We start from the raw sequence: 23,960 nt of genomic DNA on the forward strand, positions 1-23,960 counted from the left end.
TCTGTTGAGTGATTCCAGTTGCTTTTCTATTCCTTGGACACTTATTTCGATGTCAGCCATTTTTCCGTTTGTGCGAGGATTTAGAAAAGGAACTGCAGTGCGGTCTTCCTCTGTGAAACAGCTTTGGAAAAAGTATTTCAGCTTTACGAGTGTCATCCTCTGTTTCAATGCCATCATCATCCCGGAGTGTCTGGATATGCCGTTTCGAGCCACTTACTGATTTAACGTAAGACCAGAACTTCCTAGGATTTTCTGTCAAGTCGGTACACAGAATTTTACTTTCGAATTCACTGAACGTTTTACGCATAGCCCTCCTTACGCTAACTTTGACATCGTTTAGCTTCCGTTTGTCTGAGAGGTTTTGGCTGCGTTTAAACTTGAAGTGAAGCTCTCTTTGCTTTTGCAGTAGTTTCCTAACTTCGTTGTTGAACCACGGTGGGTTTTTCCAGTCCCTCACAGTTTTACTCGGCACTTACCTGTCTAAAACGCATTTTACGATTGCCTTGAACGTTTTCCATAAATACTCAACATTGTCAGTGTCGGAACAGAAATTTTCGTTTTGATCTGTTAGGTAGTCTGAAATCTGCCTTCTATTACTCTTGCTAAACAGATAAACATTCCTCCCTTTTTTTTATATTCCTATTAACTTCCATATTCAGGGATGCTGCTAACAGTAATAGAAGCAATAATAATAATAATAATAATAATAATAATAATAATGGACCAATGAGTTTATGGAAGAAAAGTGTCTTATTTTTTTCATTTAACCTTTGTTATATATAACTTCTATTGGTCAGTTTGTTGCCATACAGCATAAATTCTACATGATTTCTTCCTTCCTATCTTTATTTATTTAATAAAGAAACTACTGCTTCCTTGTTAGCAATAATTTTTTAAAATGTGACTGATTTTCACATCTGTTCTGTCAGTGTACAAGAAGGTACATATTCCAATAAATACCTTTAACTTCCACATACAATGTTTGTAAGACTTGTCAGGCCTGTTAGATGTTTCACTAACCATTTACTCCTTTCCAATTGTTTGTAATGGTCTTAATACCTCCTCACTGCTACTTTATTTATGGTAGTGATGTTTTTTTATTTGCTTTAATTATGACGGACCATTTATGTTAGGCATTACAATAATAGAGTCAGTACTTTTTAATATATAAACCTAACAATTACTCTCAGCATGTTTTTTCTTTGCCATTTCTATTGTTACCTCATAAACCTCTAAATTCTTTTGCAATTAATGCCTAAATTTGTGTCAAATGTGTAGAACTGTTTATTAAAAATATTCACTCATAAAGTTTACAGGACTTTGTAAAGCAGCACACTATGTCAAAACAATTCTGGGACAGTTATTGTCAATAGATAAAGATACAAAGGAAAAATGTGTGCAGAAGTGAAATGGTGAAGAGACTTTTTAATCCCAGTAGCTGTTTGAAAAACAATTTATTTACAAAAATACAAAACATCTAATTCAAAATATAAATATTTTAACATTTAGTGTGTGACAACAGGAACATTGACAACCAATTATTAAATTATAATTTTTCTATTAGAGCCCATCTCTGATCTTTTTGCTTCTTTGGCAATATCACAGGATCAGTGAGTAAAGGTGTTTAATGTTTTCCACTAAAATTACACCAACTACTTCTGCAAGTCTGTTAACTACTGATAATACTACGGCATCACATACTAATTGCCACCACATTCTTTGTTCACTGAAGTAGGTACACTTAAAAAAGGATATCACAGCTACTTTAAACTATTACAAAATAAAAACAGAATATTTTATATTCAATTGGCAAGAAGGTATATCTATTCTACTTTTTTTCCATTGAGTATCATGTGTACAGAATAGGTTCTTGACAGGGTGGATAGGTCTACTTTATGAAAAACATGAAAAGAAACCTGGTGATTTATGGTTTTCAATTGTGTGTAACCATCTCATGGGAGCAACCTTCAGATACTCTACAAGCAAAATCATCCACTTCACTGTGAAAGAAGAACAAACTACTGACGAAGTATTGCATCATTAAATTTTTCAGTAAGTAGTTATAACATAAATTTACAGTCATAATGTTTTAAAACTTAATAAGTCCAGAGACACACAGTTTGTAGAAAGACACATGAGTCATAAACATATTTATTTATTTGTTTTTCATTATCATCTCTGTTCAGAGATAGGTAGGCATCATGCATTAGCTTTTGCAAACACTTCCATTTTGTTATATCCATTGAGTGATGACAAAAATCCACTTATTACAGACCTTCTGCCATACTTAATATGACAGTTGCAATTTTGTAAACATGTTTTCTTGGACTCATGCTACATAACCACAAATTTTCTGTAGGCACTAATGACTTATGCTGATCTGCAAACAAAGTAACCAAAATGACAACAGGATTGAATTCTACAGATTTTACACCACATGTTGCATATCATTAGGATCTATCGAGCAACCAGGGGAAGTACTTCTAAAACAGCTGACATCGATGTTTTGTTTCAACAACATGCTGTCACTGAATTCCTCATTAAAATGGGAAAATTTGCTGCTGAAACTATTATCAGACATCAATGTATGTATGGAGATGTCTGCATGGGTGTAAGCCAACAGTGTTAGGAGATGGATGAAACATTTCCAAGTTGGAAACATAAGCATCCAAGATGAGCCATGTAGCACTCATCCTTGAACTACTTCCATGGGACACAAGGAAAGGGTTGATGGGTGCATTAGAGAAGACAGGTGTGTTACAGTGAATGAAATCATGCCAAATCTTGCAGTAGGACACAGAGCAGTGAAAGAAATGATTCAAAGCTTCGGTTGTCGAAAAGTTTGTGCCTTACATTCACTGACAAGAGGACCACAAAATTCAGAAAAGAACTATTACCCAAAATCTTCAGAGATATCAAAATGAAGGTGGTAATTTTTTAATTAATGTTGTGGATGTAATGAAAGCTTGTTCTATCATTATTACCTGAAACAAAACACCAGACCCCTTGGATTTGTCATTGGAGAAAAAACTGAAGACAGTGACTTCTGCTGGGAAAGTAATGGGCACTGTCATCTGGAATGAACAGGGTTGCATTCTGATTCAGTTTCTTGAATCTGGCCAAATCATAAATGTTGCCCACTATATCAAGACTTTTGAAGCTCCATCGTGCGTTCTGTGGTAAAAGCTCTGAGAAGATCATCCTGCACCAAGATAACACACTTTCTCATTTTGCTCTTTCGCTGTGGAGAATGTCAGGATATTTGGGTGAAGAAACTCTTCTACATCCTCCCTACAGTCATGACTTGGCACCCACTGACCACCACTATATTTTGTATTTTGTTTGTTAGTCTTTGAGAATTTGGAACAGTTCTATGACAAGAGTACTTTCACACTTGCATGATGGAAAAATGTGTGGACAGGAATGGAGACTGTTGAAAAGTGGCAGAAAGTGTGTAAATTAAAATTATGTACTTGGTTTTTCTAAAAATTAACATTTTAAAAACTGTTACTCTTACTTTCATACGGCCCACATCTGTGAAATACAGGAATAAAAGCTTAATGAAATGTATTACTATTAGATCTCTGTAGTTTACATTCATATTTGTTTGTAACTGAACAAAATATAGTAGCGAAACCTTTGGCCAACAATGGATGTCAGTGCAATTTAACATACTCCATTTAGATTCAATATATGTAAATGGTGTAATTGCTAATGACTTATAACAGAAATAAGACACAAATATTTTTTCTTGTTCACGAACAAATATTTTTTCATGCTCACAGACAGCATTAAATCTGACACAGTACTTCATCTATGGCAAGAAACTAATTGTAGTCTATGTGCATCCTGCATGTCTTGTATAAAAGCTCACTAAAATTATTCTTGACTGAAGCATTTTTCACTTATGTATTCCTCGACATCCTGCTATCAGCAGCAAATTGCTTTTGCTTACGTAGGTACATACAACAACAAAATTTTAACTCATTAAAATCTTGAAAAAGTGTTCCTTCAAACATAGAGAGCCAAATGAAGGGTGAAAAGATTCTGACTGTTTGACTAATTATATGCATTTTCTTGTCCTGTTATGACAGGCTATAACATAACTGCAACTTAGTGTCATTGCTTAATGCTCTATTCTATTTATTTTAAGAAATATCAATTTTTTTTAAAGGAGAATGAGTGATAAAGCAATTTTTGGTACATCACAGGTACTGGACTGGCTCTTCCTTATGCTTGGAGAAACAATTACAACTTCATTTACAGAAAATGTTTTTTGAATTCACTAACATTGCAGGTCAGTTTAATCTCATGGTATGGTTACTATTTCTTTTTACTTACAGTTTCTCATGAGTGAAGCCACATCTCTTCAGTCATTATAGCCCATACCATCCTTCTCTGAACACCTCATTACGTTAAGGAATAAGACTTTATTAAACTTCCAAATTTTTACGATTTTGTATTGTGTCAAATGGATTGACTGGTCATGTAGAGATGAATTGAAAACTGACCATACACAAGGGACAGCCATATAGTTTTTTTTATTTTTAGGAATCCTTAAACTGACACTGAATTTTGCAGAGCTAATAGGGGAAATGTCTTAAGAATTTGCATATGAGCAAAACTAAATGAACTCAACTGAAAAATCACAAATATTATAAATATGTTAGTTGTATTATCCATTACACATGACAGCAACACCCTGTTTTAACACTGGATAAAAGTTACGACTTTTCTAAAGGAGGTTGCTTACAATTGCTCTTCTCCAGCTCCTTATCACTGTCAACATTCATGCAATTTGGAGCTTGGTTATAATGATGACTTGAAATATAACTGAACTCATTATCCACAAAAAGTCTTTCTAATATAGTACTTCCATGAATACACACAGAAAAAAATCTACTTACCACGTGGCAACAGAAAGTTTCAGACAAACTGTTACAAAGAAACATCAGCTTTCACATGGAGAGTGCCAGTAGTCTTCTGATAAAATTTTCTCTGACTTTCAGTCACATTGAGTGATTGAATATCCACAATCTTTTGGCCAAGGAGCACTAAGCTGAAACCTTATAGATATTCAACCACTTGACGCAGCTGAAATCTCATGAAAATTTTATCAGTATACTTTGTCATGAAACTACAGATTTGTACATAGAATATTCTTCATTTCCCACCAGGGAGCAAAGGGTTGAATGATGTCGGTGACAATCATGAAGCAAAGAAGATTGCCTAGACACTGGGTTAGGGCTAAAAAGGGACAAAAGAGAACTGTTGCTTATACAAGACACTCTTTATTGCTGCTGATTGGTAAGTAGATTTTTTATCTATATTATATTACACTAGATGACTTGCATGTTTGTGAAGGTTAGATAACAAAAGCTTGGAAAATCTGAGCAACCTTTTCCTGATAACTACTGGCCAATATGACAAGGTATCACCAGACCTATGTGCTATACTGCACACATAAGAACTGACAAAAATTTACAACAAAGAAGAAAACAAAACAATATTATGCACATATAACCGGGTGCAGTGTGCAAGAGAGCTTAATTCCTGTACTTTAAAACAGTTTTTACACATGAATATCACAAGTAGCAACCAAATCAATTTCCATGAAGAACATACTGCTTCAATTAAGTACAACTGTACCCACATATTCCAATGTTCATGTTAAAAATAAGGACAATGCATTTTTCAGTCATTACAAGGTGAATGACTATGAGAATGACAAGGACAGTTGACAAACTATTACCCATTTTGTTTCTTTAAAAACAGTTGGTGTCAGCACATGTACTATGTTCTTGTCTAGAATTTATGGAAACATCTATCCATTTTTTGGGACGTTGTTCATGTTGTGAAAAATATATGATGTAGAACATGAGTAGATTTTCTTTTCTTCATTTATGTTTAATGCTGACATTTCTGTTATATGTCATGAAAAATTTGAAGTTCTTATTTTCATACTGAACCTGAAGCTATATACAAAAACTATGATACCACACACAGTGCATTCTTTGGATCATCTTTCATCTATACCGCTAGTCAAGATAAATTTTTTGTTGTTGTTGCAGAAACAACAGCTATTATAAAATGTTTCACCGGTAATGAACTTACAGTCCTGACTTGAAATAAATACCCATTATAAGTCATTGGCATCTCACTGTCTATAATGTGATGTCCATCATCATCTGGAATTATCCATATAAAAATAAACTGTTCAGAGACAACAGACAGTAACACAATAAGCTGCCTCAAGCTTATAAAAGTAGGCTTCGTATCTTCTCAACGCACAGCGCAGCACTCATCACTCATGAAACTGGTGCTTCCTGCTGATCACTCAGCATCATCACTGCCTCACTTGGTGCAGCGTATCTTGGGCTTTCAGAATCTAAAATCATCAAAACAAAGGTTAACAATTTTTTTTTATTTACCTGCTACTGATTTCATTTTTATTGTACCAAAACTACCATTCACAAAAAATAAGAATTGAGTCAATAATTTAGAAAGAACTGCAAATTTTATTTTTTTGTTTTGTTTTTATACAAGTACATATGGTGTATAAAGTGAATGTATTTGTACTGTAATGAATACAGGTTGTCTTAAGTAATGTAAAACCAGAATATGAATTACCCACCACAGATGGAGCAAGAGTATGTGGACAACCAAGCTTAATGGAATAACATTGATGTGATGTGAGTATTATATGGCCATCATAGTTGTAAATAATGAAACAATGTGAGACGGTACTTCTTAAGTGTATGAATGACAGAGGCAAGCTGAAGTAAACATGGAATAAAGATGCAGATAAATGTGAAATAAAGATGCAGAAAATAAAGAACAACATGAAATCATCACTATAAAATGGCTAAGAATATTTAGAATGATGTATATTTCAAAAGTATATTTAAACATTGACAGCCTCAGAATAAAGTTGCACAGATGTAGTGTTATCCATGATCATTTATGAGACCACAGGAATCAATGTTTTGATTCAGAAGATAGTTGACTGTGGGTAAGTGCAAACAGCAGCAGCTTTGAAAATCATCGCTCCTGTCAATTCCAAGGAGCATAATGTAATTTGATTTTGTATGCAGGACGATCTACAGCTGCTCAGCTTAGTCTGAATTTGAGTTTAGTAAATTAGCCAACAGAAATGAGAGACGAAAAGTTTAGACAATGGTATCAAGACTCTAAAAATGGATGTGATAAAGGGCAAATTGGCAGGCCCAACATCCAGATGGGTGAAGCTGAGCAGTATGTGGACCAAAAACTGTGATTTGATCAACAATTGATGGTCAGTGTTATATAGGTGATGAATTTCCTCATGTTGGATGCACCACTACTCACACCACTATCATGGAAAAGCTGAGATATCACAAACAGTGTACAAGGTGGATACCAAATAAGCTTACAAACAAAGACAAATAGCCAGAGCTGTCAAGTGGGGAAACTGCTGACAAGATGGAACTTCTCTGTTCTGTCACACTGTTATGGGAATTGAGACATGGATATCCTACACCAATACAGAATCAAAACAGCGTTGAATCCAGTGGCACCAACTTCTCAAAATGGAAAACATTCCAGTAATCTCCTTATTCAATTTGAAAAATGATCGCTACTGTTTCTGGCACAAAAAGGACAGCCCTCTGATTGATTTCATGGAATGTGGGTCAAAAATTGTACTGCAAAATAGTCACCAAACTGAGGAGGTAAGGCAAAGTTGTCAACGTGGGAAACTGTCACATCCTCAAAGGTGCTTCTGTACACACCACTGCCCATACCAATGAAACAATTTAATGTTGTATCTGGGAACTTTTTGGCCACCTATCCTACAGTCACAACCTTGTAACCAATGACTATTACTTCATCCTGCATTTGAAACAATAGACTGGTGGATAATGATTTGAAGATGACCCAAACTCGTGACTGCTATCGTCAACTGGTTCCATTCCCAGATGGAGAACTTGTATGCACAGGACATTGATGAAACTAATGCACTGTTACAGAAAGAGCTTAGAAGTGAACTGCGATCACATGGAAAATTGAATGTTTGTAGCAAACTAAAACTGGCAATAAAAACTATTTCTAGTTAATATTTTTTATAACATAATAGCCCTTACTCTTCAAATATCCCTCTATATCAAAGGAGAATTCACCTGACAAAACTGTAATACTACAAGGAGAACTAATTGCTAGCCAATACTTACCCATAAAAGGCAAAATTTCAGTACTGATGATACACACATTAAGAACTAGTCCTCTTTATGACAACTGGTGGGTTCATCTCAACCTCTCTCCCCCAACATAACCCTTTTGTGTCTCTGGTAAAAGAAATGACAGTTCTGAAAGTAGGAATAACTCCTTTTTCTACTTTTAATGCGTCCACTGGTCAGGATTCTGTGTCTGACTGAGTTATCTTAAATACTGTGATGGCATATCCAAGGGACTGTATTAAAATTCTCTAGCCACATTCGTGTGTGTGTGTGTGTGTGTGTGTGTGTGTGTGTGTGTGTGTGTGTGAGAGAGAGAGAGAGAGAGAGAGAGAGAGAGAGAGAGAGAGCATAAACAGTACTCAGACGAAAACAGCTCACTACTTTGTGGATTACACTACCTAATAAACAAGGGAGGTGCATTCTCACCTCATATCATTATCAGTATGGAAGGTATATTAGAATAAAGTAAGGCAAATAAAAATGACAGAAAGGATAGAACAAAATAACTAGTATAAGATGTGATAAACAAAGGTGAAAAGGTAAAGCACACTGATGAATACATTTTTATTTATTCCACAGCACAAATGGCTATTCATGAATCATAAACAGAAAGTCCTTATTCTAAATTTCATACATAAATGTATTTATGAAAGCTGAATAAACATATATACATGTGCACTAAAACACTACTTATGTCAGAAACTGTTGCAAGTTAACTAATTTATTATGCCAACTGTTATCTAATCTGTATTCAGCAGTGATAAAAGTTGAGCTCCTGGATAAATGAGATTATGTGATAACAATCAATTGTCTCTAACTGTAGTTAGGACTTTCCTTTCTTTTTGGCCAACTTACTGCATCTAGTAGAAATTTATTTACGGGAGGATGCATGTTATACACAGACAAACTATCTAGCTCAATACTTCTGCTGAATGCTCATAATCCAAGTCAACATTTATGTTGTTTGTAAGTACCAGTTAATAGCTACATTTGTTAACTATTTCTAATACAAACAAAATGAAAGATTCTTTTACTTACAGTCAGTTTACCTATGAAATAATAATGAAGAGTGTGTGTGTGTGTGTGTGTGTGTGTGTGTGTATAAACAAAGTACAATTAGCACTGATGTTTCCTCATAAGATCAGTCTTTCACTTGAGTTGCTTATTCAATTTTCTTCTGTAGCTTTGCTACTATTCCCATCCATTCCTAGTGATAATTACCACCTTGTTTCCTCTGTTCTTCCTATGACCTGAAGATTTATTGTTATACTGAATTATCAATATATTTCATCATTTTTGCTTACAACTCTGAACTTAGACTGTGCCTCTTCTCTTTATTAAAATGTGTGTTAATTTAACACTAAAATGTCATGGGCAAAATTTCAACATGCACAGTCTCACAGGAAATGAAAAGCAGAGAACAAGACATATATGTCTGCTTGTGTCTGTATATGTGTGGATGGATGTGTGTGTGTGTGCGAGTGTATACCCGTCCTTTTTTCCCCCCTAAGGTAAGTCTTTCCGCTCCCGGGATTGGAATGACTCCTTACCCTCTCCCTTAAAACCCACATCCTTTCATCTTTCCCTCTCCTTCCCTCTTTCCTGACGAAGCAGCCGTTGGTTGCGAAAACTAGAATTTTGTGTGTATGTTTGTGTTTGTTTGTGTGTCTATCGACCTGCCAGTGCCAACTGGCATATACACAGACACAAGCAGACATGCTGCTTGTGTCTGTGTATATGCGGATGGATATGTGTGTGTGTGCGAGTGTATACCTGTCCTTTTTTCCCCCTAAGGTAAGTCTTTCCGCTCCCGGGATTGGAATGACTCCTTACCCTCTCCCTTAAAACCCACATCCTTTCGTCTTTCCCTCTCCTTCCCTCTTTCCTGATGAGGCAACAGTTTGTTGCGAAAGCTTGAATTTTGTGTGTATGTTTGTGTTCGTTTGTGTGTCTGTCGACCTGCCAGCACTTTCATTTGGTAAGTCACATCGTCTTTGTTTTTAGGTATATTTTTCCTTCGTGGAATGTTTCCTTCTATTATAACTATATATATATATATATATATATATATATATATATATATATCTGTGTGTGTGTGTTGGAGCTCTTAGAATGACAATCTCATCATCAACTTATATACGTCAGGTGATGAATCTTGTTCATGTGGAACTATGGTTTCCTTCATAGGGGGAGACAAGAATATTCACAACAATAACAATCTTGTGGTTGTGTAACTGTGGCTTACTTCATACAGGGACACAAGGAATATTTATAACTGAGGTAAAAATCAGATATGATTTACAATGGTGATTATGGTAGCACAGGAGAGGACAAGCCACAAATGGCAACTGCTCAAAAGAGATAAATATAAAAAAAAATAAAAAACACACACACACACACACACACACACACACACACACAGAACATCTCAAATTAGACTCTGTAAATAAAGTAGTGAAAACATGCAGCTGATTAAAGATTAGAGAAAACCCCTGACATACTAGTATGCTGAGATACAATGAAATGAAACTTGTTGGAAAACACACACACACACACACACACACACACACACACACACACATACATACATACAGACAGGGCAGAATTATTTTTGGCTAAGTAGCTAGGAGGAAATAGGCACACAAATAAAAATATATTGACTGGAATATTTTGGGATTGTTCAAAATACACCATCTTTTCATAGGAATCTTTCAGATTCACCTCATTTTATTTATGAGAACAATGTAAACCCTAAATCTGTACAAATCACTCAGTACTGAAACACTGTTTTTCACAAAAGGGAGACCAGTGTTTTAACCGTGTTGCCTCCAAATCCTTTCTGTATCAACTGAATTCCTCCACATTAATAGATTTTGGGTAATTTCAGACTCTTCAACAAATAAATCACAATTCAAATGAACAGGCCGGGAGGGGTGGTGGTGGTTGAGAAAGATCAAAAATACTCTTCTACATCTATAGTACCAATGTTTAAAAATAATCTAATGTAAAGGAAAAACCAACCACATGCAATGCATAAATTAGCATATTGTACATCCATAGTCTCCTAAAATAAAATCATTCAAAATAAAGGATGGTGCGTCTTCACTCAGCAACATAATCAAATGGCTAACATCTAAATTTAGTGTAAAATCCCGATACGACACAGAAGTTTAAACTTCCACAGCCACAGCTGTTTGTCCTAGCTGACTCAGTCCATTGATACACTGCCTCTTGTTTGTCCTAAACTGATGAAACAGTTTGCAATGGAAAGTTTTAACTAATCAGACTCTGTTATAACCAGTGATGAAACAAGGGTTCACTAACAGGAATTTTAAACAAAATGACAAAGTCCTGTTCTTCTAGTATACATATTATAAGAAGAGCTGACATTTTGAAATTATCAAAAGAGGTTAAGGTTTGATTTTATTTGTTTCATATAGTGGACTGAATTTGTAACCAAGGTTATCAACTTCAATTTACAAAATGTTTCATCTAATACTTTTCAGTAATTTTCTTGCTAACACAGTTTTGTGATGAATTACTGAGTGCTCCTCATATTTTGATGTGCCAGATGCCAGAGATCTATCTATTTCAGTGATTTTGGTTGCTAGGTATAGATACACCCGTGAATGTCCACTCATAGTAAATTTTGATATAAAAAAATTTGTCAATCTTTGCCCTTGAGAAGCTGTATAATGAAGAAACCATACCTCATACTTATAACTGTGGTCCCATACTTAACAGTTTTAAAAATGCAATGAATGAACAACATTATTTTGATTCAAATTACTTCCTTGTTTCTCAGAATACTCATATTTAAAATTTACATGCTTTTGCATGCACTGTAACCAATACTGGAAGCTGCTTTCCTCTCTGACGTTGATGCCTAAAAAACATTATTTTGAAAGGATTCAACAGCATCTTGATGTGGAGAAAATCAGTCTTAAAAAAGTTGGTCAGGTGAATATGGAGCAATGAGATGATAATTCCACGTTTTTCTTCATCAAAAAATCACTTGTTTGATATGCAATGGCGACAACTGGCATTGCCACTACGAAGAATGATGTGACATTTTCTGTTGTTTTTCTCAATTTCATCCATTACTTGTGGCAAACAAATTGTTGTATACCATTTAGCATTAACTGTTCTTATATCCTCCAAAGCAGTTGCTGCAGCAAAAACTACTTTTGTTGGTTTTGGTTCATCTAGGAACATACAAACAATTGATTACTGCGTAGTGTCTTATTCATATGAGCACATCTATGTTTCATCTCCAATTATGATGCTGTATATAGATTTCACATTAACTCCGTCTAATTTTTTAGGCATTTCCTTACATCAATTGGCTACAGCCCATTTTTGAGCTTCAGTCAGCAAAATCAAATGTTGTTCAGTTTGCAATATACTTAAGGGCATCCTAATCTCATGGTAAGTCAAATGCCAATCCTCCTCCACAAGGTTGTACCTACCATTGAAATGTTGGAGCAAAAAAAAACAATTTTGGATAGCATTCATCACTGATAGAAGTACAACCATGAAAAAAATCTGCAAACCAACTGTACATAGTCTTTTCTGAAGGTAGCTGATAACCAAAAGCTGAGCAAAGCAATTTGAGACATTGTTGTTGAGTTACGTCTTTAATGCAAACTGTAAAATAGTCATACTATGAAAATCTTCAAGTGAAAATTCTATTTCCTTCACAATGCTGTTTCTTTAAATGCTCACGGTAAACATATTTCTTATTCAACTTTTGAGCTGTCATTGTTTCAATAATAACAAATTTTACAACCATGGCAATGTGACATCTCAGGAGTGTCATTTAGAGGTCACTTGTAAAAGCTTACAAGGCAACTCTTATACAAGAAGGGTGTGGTAAGTGTCTCCAAGGTTGACAGTTAGCGTTGCAGCTGAACACTTGACATTCAGTTTATTTTTCATAAAATTTTGTTTTTTTATAAAATTTTGTGCCTCTTTGTTACATTATCACATCCAACAATGATTGCTGAAGTGTGTTACAGGGGTATGATAACAGGTGTTTGGTGACAATTCTGAAGCCCAGATCTGGTGAATCTGTACCACAGTGACGCATGCTCATCTCCCTGAGGCACTTAACATTTGTCACTACTACTTAAGGAAACATATGGTATTGGTAGAAGATAAAAAAGTAGTACAGCAAAGAAAAACAAAGAGTGACAAAAATTACTGTCAAAATGCTGGTGGTTGATACGAGTGAACACTGAGAAAACCAGTTTTGATCACTAATGTGAACAGGCACAAATGATTCAAGTGTGAACACACACTATCCACTTTTTGATGATGGGTTGTTGTGTGTGTCCTGTAAAAAGAAGTGTACAGAACTTCGTACAGAAAATCAGCAAGAGACCAGAAATAAAATTACATACCAGAATATTTCCTTTACTGACTGATGTACAGGATCTATTAAATGGCAAAAAGTATCAATCTTCTATTCCAATACCACAAAAAAGTACTTTTCAGTTCCCCAATGTACATTTAGTGAGTACAACATAGACAAAGTACAGTAATTACAACATGAGTGTAAGTTTTTGGAGGACAAAATGTGAAAGATATGCGTACCTATGTCAAAACAGCGCACAACCATTGCTGAAAATTATAACGCCTGAAACAATCCAAACAGGGCACTGTACTAGCAACAAGGGAGTAACAGCACAGAAAGATCACTTGCATGTACAAGTGACCAGAAAAGTTGTTTATGAGATGCTCACGTGGTGAAGAGCTCTCAAACCATGCGGAAAGACAAAAATGAGTGACAGAATGATCTGTGAAAGTAAAAGTATGGAATACGAGTGTGTGTGCAAGTTCAGGCAGCAGAATAATCAATATCAAGTTAAATGGATATGTCCTATTATGATCTTTTGACTCACACAAAACATGATAGTAAAAAGCAATGCACATGTTGAAGAGGTGTATGGAAAAGGCTCCTCCTATGCGACACATGGCTGCTGAGCACACCACATTTTATACAAATGGTTGTAATGCATCTTACAGCTCTCAACAACAGTGGTACTGTCTCTGTGCTGGAGGACTGCAAGTAACCTGCTACACTTACACCCCAAAAACACCACTCATAAACTTGCATGCATACCGTATTTACTCGAATCTAAGCCGCACTCAAATCTAAGCCACACCTGAAAAATGAGACTCGAAATCAAGGAGAAAAAATTTTCCCGAATCTAAGCCGCACCTGAAATTTGAGACTCGAATTCAAGGGGCGAGAAAAGTTTTAGACCGACCCTCCAAATCGAAACAAAGTTGGTCCCTTCTAACATGAGAGACAATCGAGGTTGCATGGATGAATATACAGCTACAGTAGTTCGGTTCGAGTCGCAAGCTTAACAGTTAAGCTTTACCAAGTGGCCATTGCTATGTGTCAGGTGCTCCGTCTGTATTTACATGGGTACCCTTCCTTTTTTACATGCTTCTTCTGGTTTGAATCAATTGCTTATTTTGCTTTGATCTGATAAGTGCCATTCTCTTTGTTATAGGTATTTACATCACTCTAGGCTGAAAATGCATTATTGTAATGTGTCATGCATTGTTTGTTGCATTCTGATAATGTGTGTTTATGACCTGTCACCGCTCGCGCCATGGCTTGCTTTTGTGCACGCTACCACGGCTTACAATAAAAAAAAATAGAGGAATTGTCTTATTAGCAACACAATGGCAAGAGACTGCCATTCGTTGTTACTTACACTGTTGCTTTCTTTGATAATGATCAACAAGAACCAAATAATAGACTGTATATGATAGAAGATGTTCTGAACATAGACTGCATATGATAGAAGATGTTCTGAACGAGAGTTAAGCGAAAATTTTTCTCCATTTGAAAATCTTCGCAGACACCTCTTTAATACATTACATTCTGCACAGAAATTAGAGTCATCTTAGATTTAAAAATCTAGTCAGTTGCCGTGCTTCATTTCTGACTGAATAACTATTCAGCATAAGAATAATATGAACATAAACATGACACGATATATATATTCTTCCGTGTTTGCTGCTGTCTCACTCTAGTTTCATAGTTTATTAGGCAGACAGGATTTAAATGAGATGGCAGCAAACACGAAAGAATACATGGCATAATGTTTACATTCTTCTACCTTTTCTTTTAATTTATTTACTGACGAAGAGGTTTTGGCACCAGTATTTATCTTTGTGCCTGCAAAGCATGCCTGAGTAGCGCTACATATATTCGACGGCAGAAGTTAGTTGTGGTGGCACCTACCAACATTTTTCAGAACTTCCGCTTACTTTGCACTCGATTCTAAGTCGCAGGCGGTTTTTTGGATTACAAAAACTGGAAAAAAAGTGCGGCTTAGATTCGAGTAAATACGGTATAGCTCTTTTCAACGGTTGTGCTTATATGAACGGAGGATGGTCTTAACAGAATATTTTCACTTTCCATTCTCTTTAATAGCTGTACATAGTTCTTGTATAAAAATGAAAAAGATAAAGAAGCTGAACTGCAGCTGCAATATTTTCTAAAGACAGACTGGATACACTGAATTACCTGACTTTACTCAACCATATAAATGTATAATATTTCCATTCTTTGCAGAATATTCCTCTTCAGGCCTTGTAGTCATCAAAATCTTAGCTGCTTACCTGAATGTAAGTTTTACATCTGAGAACACTATGTTAGCCTTACCACTGAATTTTCTTACTGAAGGTTATTTTCCACCATTCTTTCTGTCCTCTTGTTATTCTTCCTTAATTATTTTATGACAATATTTATTCTTCCATGTTCAGTTATAAACACAGTTTCTTACTCTCTAGCCACCTTGCATCATTTACTATACAAGGCACTATGCTGCCTTTACAAGAAAGGCAACAGAGTACATAAAGATAAACATTCACTACATAATGGAGCCTTAAAATGACAGATGGGCATATATCAAGAACTAGAACTTTGTAGCTAATCTTAAAAATTTTCATTTTTATTGCTCTCTGACATTATAGTTGTATGTGCACTGAAGAATAAAGGAATTTAAGCTGAGCTACCTCATTCCAGTTATTGGGTATGTGCCAATTTACTGTTTAACACCTCCATTTCATTTCATGGTGAGTGGTTAGTTTCACTCATTCCATTATTTCTATAGAAATATATTTCTTGTTGATAAGTTGGAACAACCCCTCTCCCTACTGACACAAACACAGTGGCCATGAGATTCCATAAAATGTATGGTTCAAATGGAGTTACAGAACACAACCCAGAATAGGAAGTCAGTTAACTTATAAATGGCCTAATCCATAAACTGCTCTGAAAAGAATGTGCCTTGGAATTTCTTTAGCAAATTGTGTTAAATGCAAGAACAAGTCGAGCAAAACCTTGGTATACAAACAACTGCTATGATAGACTGATAGTAGGTTAATGGTTTTACCATGCAGCATGCCTGCTACACTATATGTTCATGCCATCTTGCTCTGACAACTAAGAGTACATACCACTTCAATATTCTTTCTGGTGATGATGGACTATCTGCTGTTACTCCACTTCTTGATATAACACCTCATTAAAGAAATTATATTTTCTTAAAACACATTTTTAAATATATCATACAAATAACAAAAGCAAATTTGCAAATACAATATCTTGAAGACACTTGTGTGTTGGTAGATAACAAAAGACAAAGACCGGTAGTAAATAAAACAAAAAGATTCAGATTGCATTGGGTAACTCTGATAGGTGAATAATTTGAATATAAATAGAATTATGGTTTCATTTAATAACATTATAGTAGTCATGCAAGAAATATGCAACTGAAAATTTCACCATTTAAACCTCGAGCAGGCGTGCCTGTGTAGAGAGTGTGCCAAGCGCGAATAACATTGTCGTGCACAGTTCCATTGCTGTTTTACAATAGCAAGCCCTACCTATTCTTGCAGTACTGTTTCAGCTAGAATAGTGAGAAATTGTGCTGTCTTATGTTCACGTGAGCTACAGTAATTTAAAATAAACTGGCGTGTGTCACCTTATTAGTACAAAGCACACCATGCGTCCGGTCATGTAAGTAATTTTTCTTTTACTTTTATTTCATTCCTTTTTAACCGCAAAGATAATACGTAATAAGCGGTATATCACTGTGCACGACAAGATCAAAGCTGACAGAAAACGAGCATGATTGGTTACTCAATGAAGATCCAGAGTTCAGCACTGTGTCAGACAATGAAAACATTGATGACTCTGAAGACGAAGAGGAATTTATCACACGAAGTGACCACAATTCAGATCCTGATCAAGTCCACGATTCAGGTGATGACTGTGAAAAGCCAGTCTCCACTGATGGTATTGTTATTGGGAGGGTCAAAACATGTAAATGGTAAATGGAATAAAATGTGCCCTAATGTGACTTCGAAAACAAAAGGAAAGAATATTGTTAAAATATTCCCTGGGCCTGCACGTGTTGCCAGAGGGGTCACAAGTGAAACAGAGGCTTTATGGACAATACTTATGCTGGAAATGATTGAGAAATCGTAAAATACACGAACCTATACATTCAATCTAAGAGCGAATGTGAACAATATTCCAGAAAAAGGGATGCTAAGGAAACTACATGGTGTGAAATAACGGCATTGCTGGGATTGCTGTATCTCATGGGGACTAAGAAAGCAAACCAAACATATGTCATTGATGGTACTGGTATGGAGATTATGAGAGCTGTTATGAGCTACAGAAGATTTCTGTTCCTTTTTTGATGTATCCATTTTTACAACAAGAGTACAAAGCAAGAAGAAGAGTAACTTATAAACTTGCTGCAATAAGGCAAATATCGGATGCCTGTGTGGTAAACTGCAGGAACGCTTATAGCATGGGACAATTTGTGACAGCAGACAAAAAGTTGAAAGCTTTCCGGGGTCACCATTCTTTTGTTCAGTATATCCTGAACAAACCAGCGAAGTACAGGATAAAGATTTTTCTTTTAACGGATGCTAAAACCTTCTTCAATAATAATATTGAAGTATATGGTGGCTAACATGCATTTTACATTGACAAAAACAACATGAGACCCCACAAGAATTTTACCTGGGAAATGTAGGGCTATTCACTTCTCTTTATTTGCTTTTCAAAATGTTATGATGCTAGTTTTGTATTTGCTGAAACAAAACAAGGCCAATATATTCCTTTCAACTATGCACAATTTTGGACTCACTGACGAAACTACAGGTAAACCAGAGATAGTTTTGGATAACAAAATAACAAAGGGAGGAGTCAATACAGTCGATCAACTGGGCAGTGCGTATTCTGTTGCACGGGTGACAAGAAGATGGCCAATGGTTGTACTCTGTGCTCTAATGGATGTAGCAGGAATCATTGCTCAAATAATTTTTCATGCAAATGAGGCAAATCCAAAAAACATGAGAAGAATTTTCTTGAAAGATTTAGCTTCTTACGAAGCCTCTCTTAGTGGAAAGAGCTAATATTCCTTCAATTCCAGCCAACATTTGAAACGTAACAGCCCATTAAGACCCACTTAAAAACGAACATTTTCCAGTGTAAATCAGGATTTCAAATGTAAACAAAATATGTAATTTGTCTAAAAAATTATTGTTACTAAACTAATTATTACACTCCAATTACCTTAAAGTATAGAAGCTCTGTAAATGAAGGGAACATTTTCCATGAAGGAAACCACTAGTAATTAATAAAATACGAAAAACCATTATTGTAATTTCTTATTCGAGAAGTTACACTCGAATAAAATAACAGACATGTCCTAATATCGTAGTGTACTAACTGTTCTGGAGTAAACATAGGTTTATATATTTCACTGTCAATTATCTTTGACAACTCTTTCATAGAAGCTAGGACCACACTTAAAATTTTATGAAAGATATCCTAAAAATGTTTCAGTGAAATGTCAAGTATTTCATAAACTGACCTTTACAAAAGATTTTTGATAAAGATATTTTGTAGTGTAACATGGGCCTATTGCAGGCAAGTGAGACTTCATTTTCTACTAAAAAATCCTACAGTTGAAAAAATCCTACTCATCAACTTTTATTACCAAAAATCATTTTTAAGGGCAGAAACCATACAATACAATTTACTTTTTTTGTTATAGTTATCAGCAAAGGTGCAATATTCATTTTCAGTTTAACACAAGTGCATTCAATTGGGATTTCATTGTAAATACAATGGCCTATTATGCAAGTGGAGACGTGAGGTGCCATCTGAAACTAATTAATACAAGGTCTGTACATCACTCGATACAATAAGCACTGAAAGTACAGATGGAAAAAATGTGAGAGTGGTTCAGGAAACGTTTAACTGAAGTCCTTAGAAATAATAGACACACATCACACGAAAATGTTTTGAAATTGTTCTGAGGGATGAACTGAATTTACACTCAGGATAACCACCTTACCACCACATATCAGCAGAAGTCTGTCATTATCAATCAAAGTACTGAGAGACAATGTTTGCAAGGTAAAACGACTGACCTGATTTATACAAGATTATCATAAATATGAAAAGTCTATATTTTGTGGTGAGAAGTTGTTTACTTGCATAATTATAATTACTAGCAGTGGAGGGATATTGCAGAGGGGGACAGAGGCAAGGATCATTTCGTACAGTTTGGTGTTACATTATTTATAACCCAGTGACTGAGTGATAATTTTTTATGCTTCATGAATATTTTCCACAGTATTTTATCCACATAGTATATGTCAATAACTTAACTTTTATCAGTTATTGGATGGTATTGCCTTCCATTCTTTATGCCTGTGAACAGCTTGGAATCTACATTCCAGTATAAGTGTTTGGTGTAGTGGCTGTGTTGAATGTCCAACAATAAGTCCTAAACTAACTCCATTTTTCTTTTGGCATGGCAATATACAAAATGTATTGCATCAAACTGAAACCTCTTGACAAATTACAGGACTAAATTAACAAATGTAGCAAGTAAAAACCTGTGGATGTCTATTGTGACCAACCTGATAGGTATTAAATGCCTATTAGTTTAAATAAACACATGCAGTATTAATCCTTTTTCTGCTGATTTAGTTAGTGCCATCATATCAAATAAAAGCATATCAATGGACAAAAATGATAAGAGATAAATTCAGATCAGACATTATGACACATTATGACAGGGGTAGAATGAGGAGCAAATACAAATTGGAGAGGAAATGAAATGTGTAACGAATAATTCAAACAGAACTAGGGTAAAATCAGAAAAAGATAGGAGCAAAAACAGAAAGAAAGAGAGAGAGAGAGAGAGAGAGAGAGAGAGAGAGGAGAGTGGGGGGGGGGGGGGGAGTTAAGATAAAAAAAGAGGGTGGTAATATCTGAAGATATGTTGTGGAGCAAGTACCCATTCTCTAGAGTTTAAGAAAAGTAATAGGGGTGAGAGAATCCGAATGGCCACATGGTGTAACAAACACTCAGATCTCCTGGATCTAGCTATGGAAAATACTCAGCAACTGGGTACTGAGTGTCCGCAACAAACACACTTCTTCTCCATACCAACCAGTTAATGTCATGAAGTGGACACATGTTTCTAAATAGTACACGTGATTTCATATGTTGCTTTCATACTTTGATATCAGAGGATTTACCAGTAGTGGGGCTGGAGTCAGTGACAGTGCACGAGACGAAGCGGCAGCAGGAATTATTGCAGGAGTAGAAACCTTGTAGTCGGAATAATGGTCTGAGAATGTCACACGGTTTGGCAAGGGTGTTATGAAGATTAGGAGGAAGATTGAAGGTAGTGGGTAATACGGGAATATCAAGGGAGATGTGATCTCGTTTTAGAGCTAGTTTTGAGAAAGTCTCAGGCTTGGAGGAGTAATGTGTTGTGTCATTCAAACGCTTTTACTTACTTACAAGAGAGACACTACTGGTTTTTTTTTTTCTTTGGACTGTGAATTGTATTGGTCAAAGAGAGAAAGGTGGGGACTGATTGGTGGGATCTGAGAGGTGGCGTATGGGAGGACGAGAGGGCTGACAGGACGGTACCAGGGGGGGGGGGGGCTAAGAGGACAGGGGGGGGGGGGACCGAAGAGGACGGGGTGGGGTACCATGAGAGGACGGAGGGGGGACCGAGAAGGCGAGGGGGGACCGAGAAGGTGAGGGGGGACCGAGAAGGTGAGGGGGGACCCTGAGAGGGTAGGGGGGGGGTGGACAGAGAAGAAGGTACAGGGGGATGGGGGACTGAGACGGCGGGGGAACACCGAGAGGACAGGGGGGGTCGGGGGGACACCGAGAGGATGGGGGACAACGGGGGGGCGGGGGACAACGGGAGGACGGGGGGCGGGGGACACCGAGAGGACGGGGGGGCGGGGGACACCGAGAGGAGGGGGGGCGGGGAACACCGAGAGGACGGGGGTCGGGGGACACCGAGAGGACGGGGGGGGGGGGTCGGGGGACACCGAGAGGACGGGGGGGGGGTCGGGGGACACCAGGAGGACGGGGGGGGGGTCGGGGGACACCGAGAGGACGGGGGGGGGGTCGGGGGACACCGAGAGGACGGGGAGGGGGGTCGGGGGACACCGAGAGGACGGGGAGGGGGGTCGGGGGACACCGAGAGGACGGGCAGGGGGGTCGGGGGACACCGAGAGGACGGGGAGGGGGGTCGCGGGACACAGAGAGGACGGGGAGGGGGGTCGCGGGACACCGAGAGGACGGGGAGGGGGGTCGGGGGACACCGAGAGGACGGGGGGGTCTGGGGACACCGAGAGGACGGGGGGGCGAGGGGCACCGAGAGGACGGGGTACACCGAGAGGACGGAGGGGGGCGTGGGACACACACCGAAAGAAGGTTGGGCGGGAGACACCGAAAGAAGGGGGGGCGGGGGACACCGAAAGAAGGTTGGGCGGGGGACACCGAAAGAAGGGGGGGCGGGGGACACCGAGAGGATGAGGGGGCACCGAGAGGACGGGGGGGGGCACCGAGAGGACGGGGGGGGCACCGAGACGACGGAGGGGTCACCGAGACGACGGGGGGGGCACCGAGAGGACGGGGGGGGGCACCGAGAGGACGGGGGGGGCACCGAGAGGACGGGGGGGGCACCGAGAGGACGGGGGGGGGCACCGAGAGGACGGGGGGGGCACCGAGAGGACGGGGGGGGGCACCGAGAGGACGGGGGGGGCACCGAGAGGACGGGGGGGGCCACCGAGAGGACGGGGGGGGGGCCACCGAGAGGACGGGGGGGGCACCGAGAGGACGGGGGGGGGGCACCGAGAGGACGGGGGGGGGCACCGAGAGGACGGGGGGGGCACCGAGAGGACGGGGGGGGCACCGAGAGGACGGGGGGGGGCACCGAGAGGACGGGGGGGGCACCGAGAGGACGGGGGGGGGCACCGAGAGGACGGGGGGGGGCACCGAGAGGACGGGGGGGGCACCGAGAGGACGGGGGGGGCACCGAGAGGACGGGGGGGGCACCGAGAGGACGGGGGGGGCACCGAGAGGACGGGGGGGGCACCGAGTGGACGGGGGGGCACCGAGTGGACGGGGGGGCACCGAGTGGACGGGGGGGCACCGAGTGGACGGGGGGGCACCGAGTGGACGGGGGGGCACCGAGTGGACGGGGGGGCACCGAGTGGACGGGGGGGCACCGAGTGGACGGGGGGGCACCGAGTGGACGGGGGGGCACCGAGTGGACGGGGGGGCACCGAGTGGACGGGGGGGCACCGAGTGGACGGGGGGGCACCGAGTGGACGGGGGGGCACCGAGTGGACGGGGGGGCACCGAGTGGACGGGGGGGCACCGAGTGGACGGGGGGGCACCGAGTGGACGGGGGGGCACCGAGTGGACGGGGGGGGGGGGCACCGAGAGGACGGGGGGGGGGCACCGAGAGGACGGGGGGGGGGGCACCGAGAGGACGGGGAGGGCACCGAGAGGACGGGGAGGGCACCGAGAGGACGGGGAGGGCACCGAGAGGACAGGGGGGCCACGGTACAGAGAGGCGCGACGGGGAGGGGGGACCGAGAGGACGGGAGGGGGGGCTCTGAGAGGACGGGGGGGGCACCGAGAGGACAGGGGGGCACCGAGAGGACAGGGGGGGCACCGAGAGGACAGGGGGGCACCGAGAGGACAGGGGGGCACCGAGAGGACAGGGGGGCACCGAGAGGACAGGGGGGCACCGAGAGGACAGGGGGGCACGGTACAGAGATGTGCGACGAGGAGGGGGGACCGAGAGGACGGGACAGAGGGAGGGGGGACCGAGAGGACGGGACAGAGGGAGGGGGGACCGAGAGGACGGGACAGAGGGAGGGGGGGCCGAGAGGATAGGACAGGGTGAGGGGGGGCTGAGAGGACGGGACAGGGTGAGGGGGGCTGAGAGGACGGGACAGGGGGAGGGGGGGACCGAGATGACGGGACAGAGGGGGGGGGGGACCGAGATGACGGGACAGAGGGGGGGGACCGAGATGACGGGACAGAGGGGGGGGGGGACCGAGAGGTTGGGACAGGGGGAGGGGGGTCCGATAGGACGGGACAGAGGGGGGGACCGAGGGGGGGGGGACCGAGAAGTTGGGACAGGGGGAGGGGGGTCCGATAGGACGGGACAGAGGGGGGGGGGGGACCGAGAGGTTGGGACAGGTGGAGTGGGGGACCGAGAGGTTGGGTCAGGGGGAGTGGGGGACCGAGTGGTTGGGACAGGGGGTGGGGGGGGACCGAGAGGTTGGGACAGGGGGAGGGGGGGACGGAGAGGTTGCGATAGGGGGAGGGGGGGTCCAAGAGGTTGGGACAGGGGGAGGGGGGGG

General features: G+C 40.2%; 1 protein-coding gene across 2 annotated transcripts in view; it reads right to left on the reverse strand.

Moving 5' to 3' along the window:
* Positions 1–2,186: 2,186 nt before the first annotated feature.
* Positions 2,187–23,960, reverse strand: part of LOC126187547 (major facilitator superfamily domain-containing protein 6) — a 143,214-nt gene continuing 121,440 nt past the window's right edge. Inside the window, exons 9-10 of one of the 2 annotated variants that reach the window (XM_049928698.1) lie at positions 16,698–16,761; positions 2,187–6,388 (exon numbers count right to left, since the gene is read on the reverse strand). In XM_049928698.1, the coding sequence (XP_049784655.1) occupies position 6,388; positions 16,698–16,761 (65 nt within the window). In that variant the 3' untranslated portion in view covers positions 2,187–6,387. The remainder of the gene's footprint in view (positions 6,389–16,697; positions 16,762–23,960) is intronic. The other variant, XM_049928697.1, reaches the window with a different exon arrangement.

Source organism: Schistocerca cancellata, chromosome 5, assembly GCF_023864275.1.
Source record: "Schistocerca cancellata isolate TAMUIC-IGC-003103 chromosome 5, iqSchCanc2.1, whole genome shotgun sequence".
Lineage (NCBI taxonomy): Eukaryota > Metazoa > Arthropoda > Insecta > Orthoptera > Acrididae > Schistocerca > Schistocerca cancellata.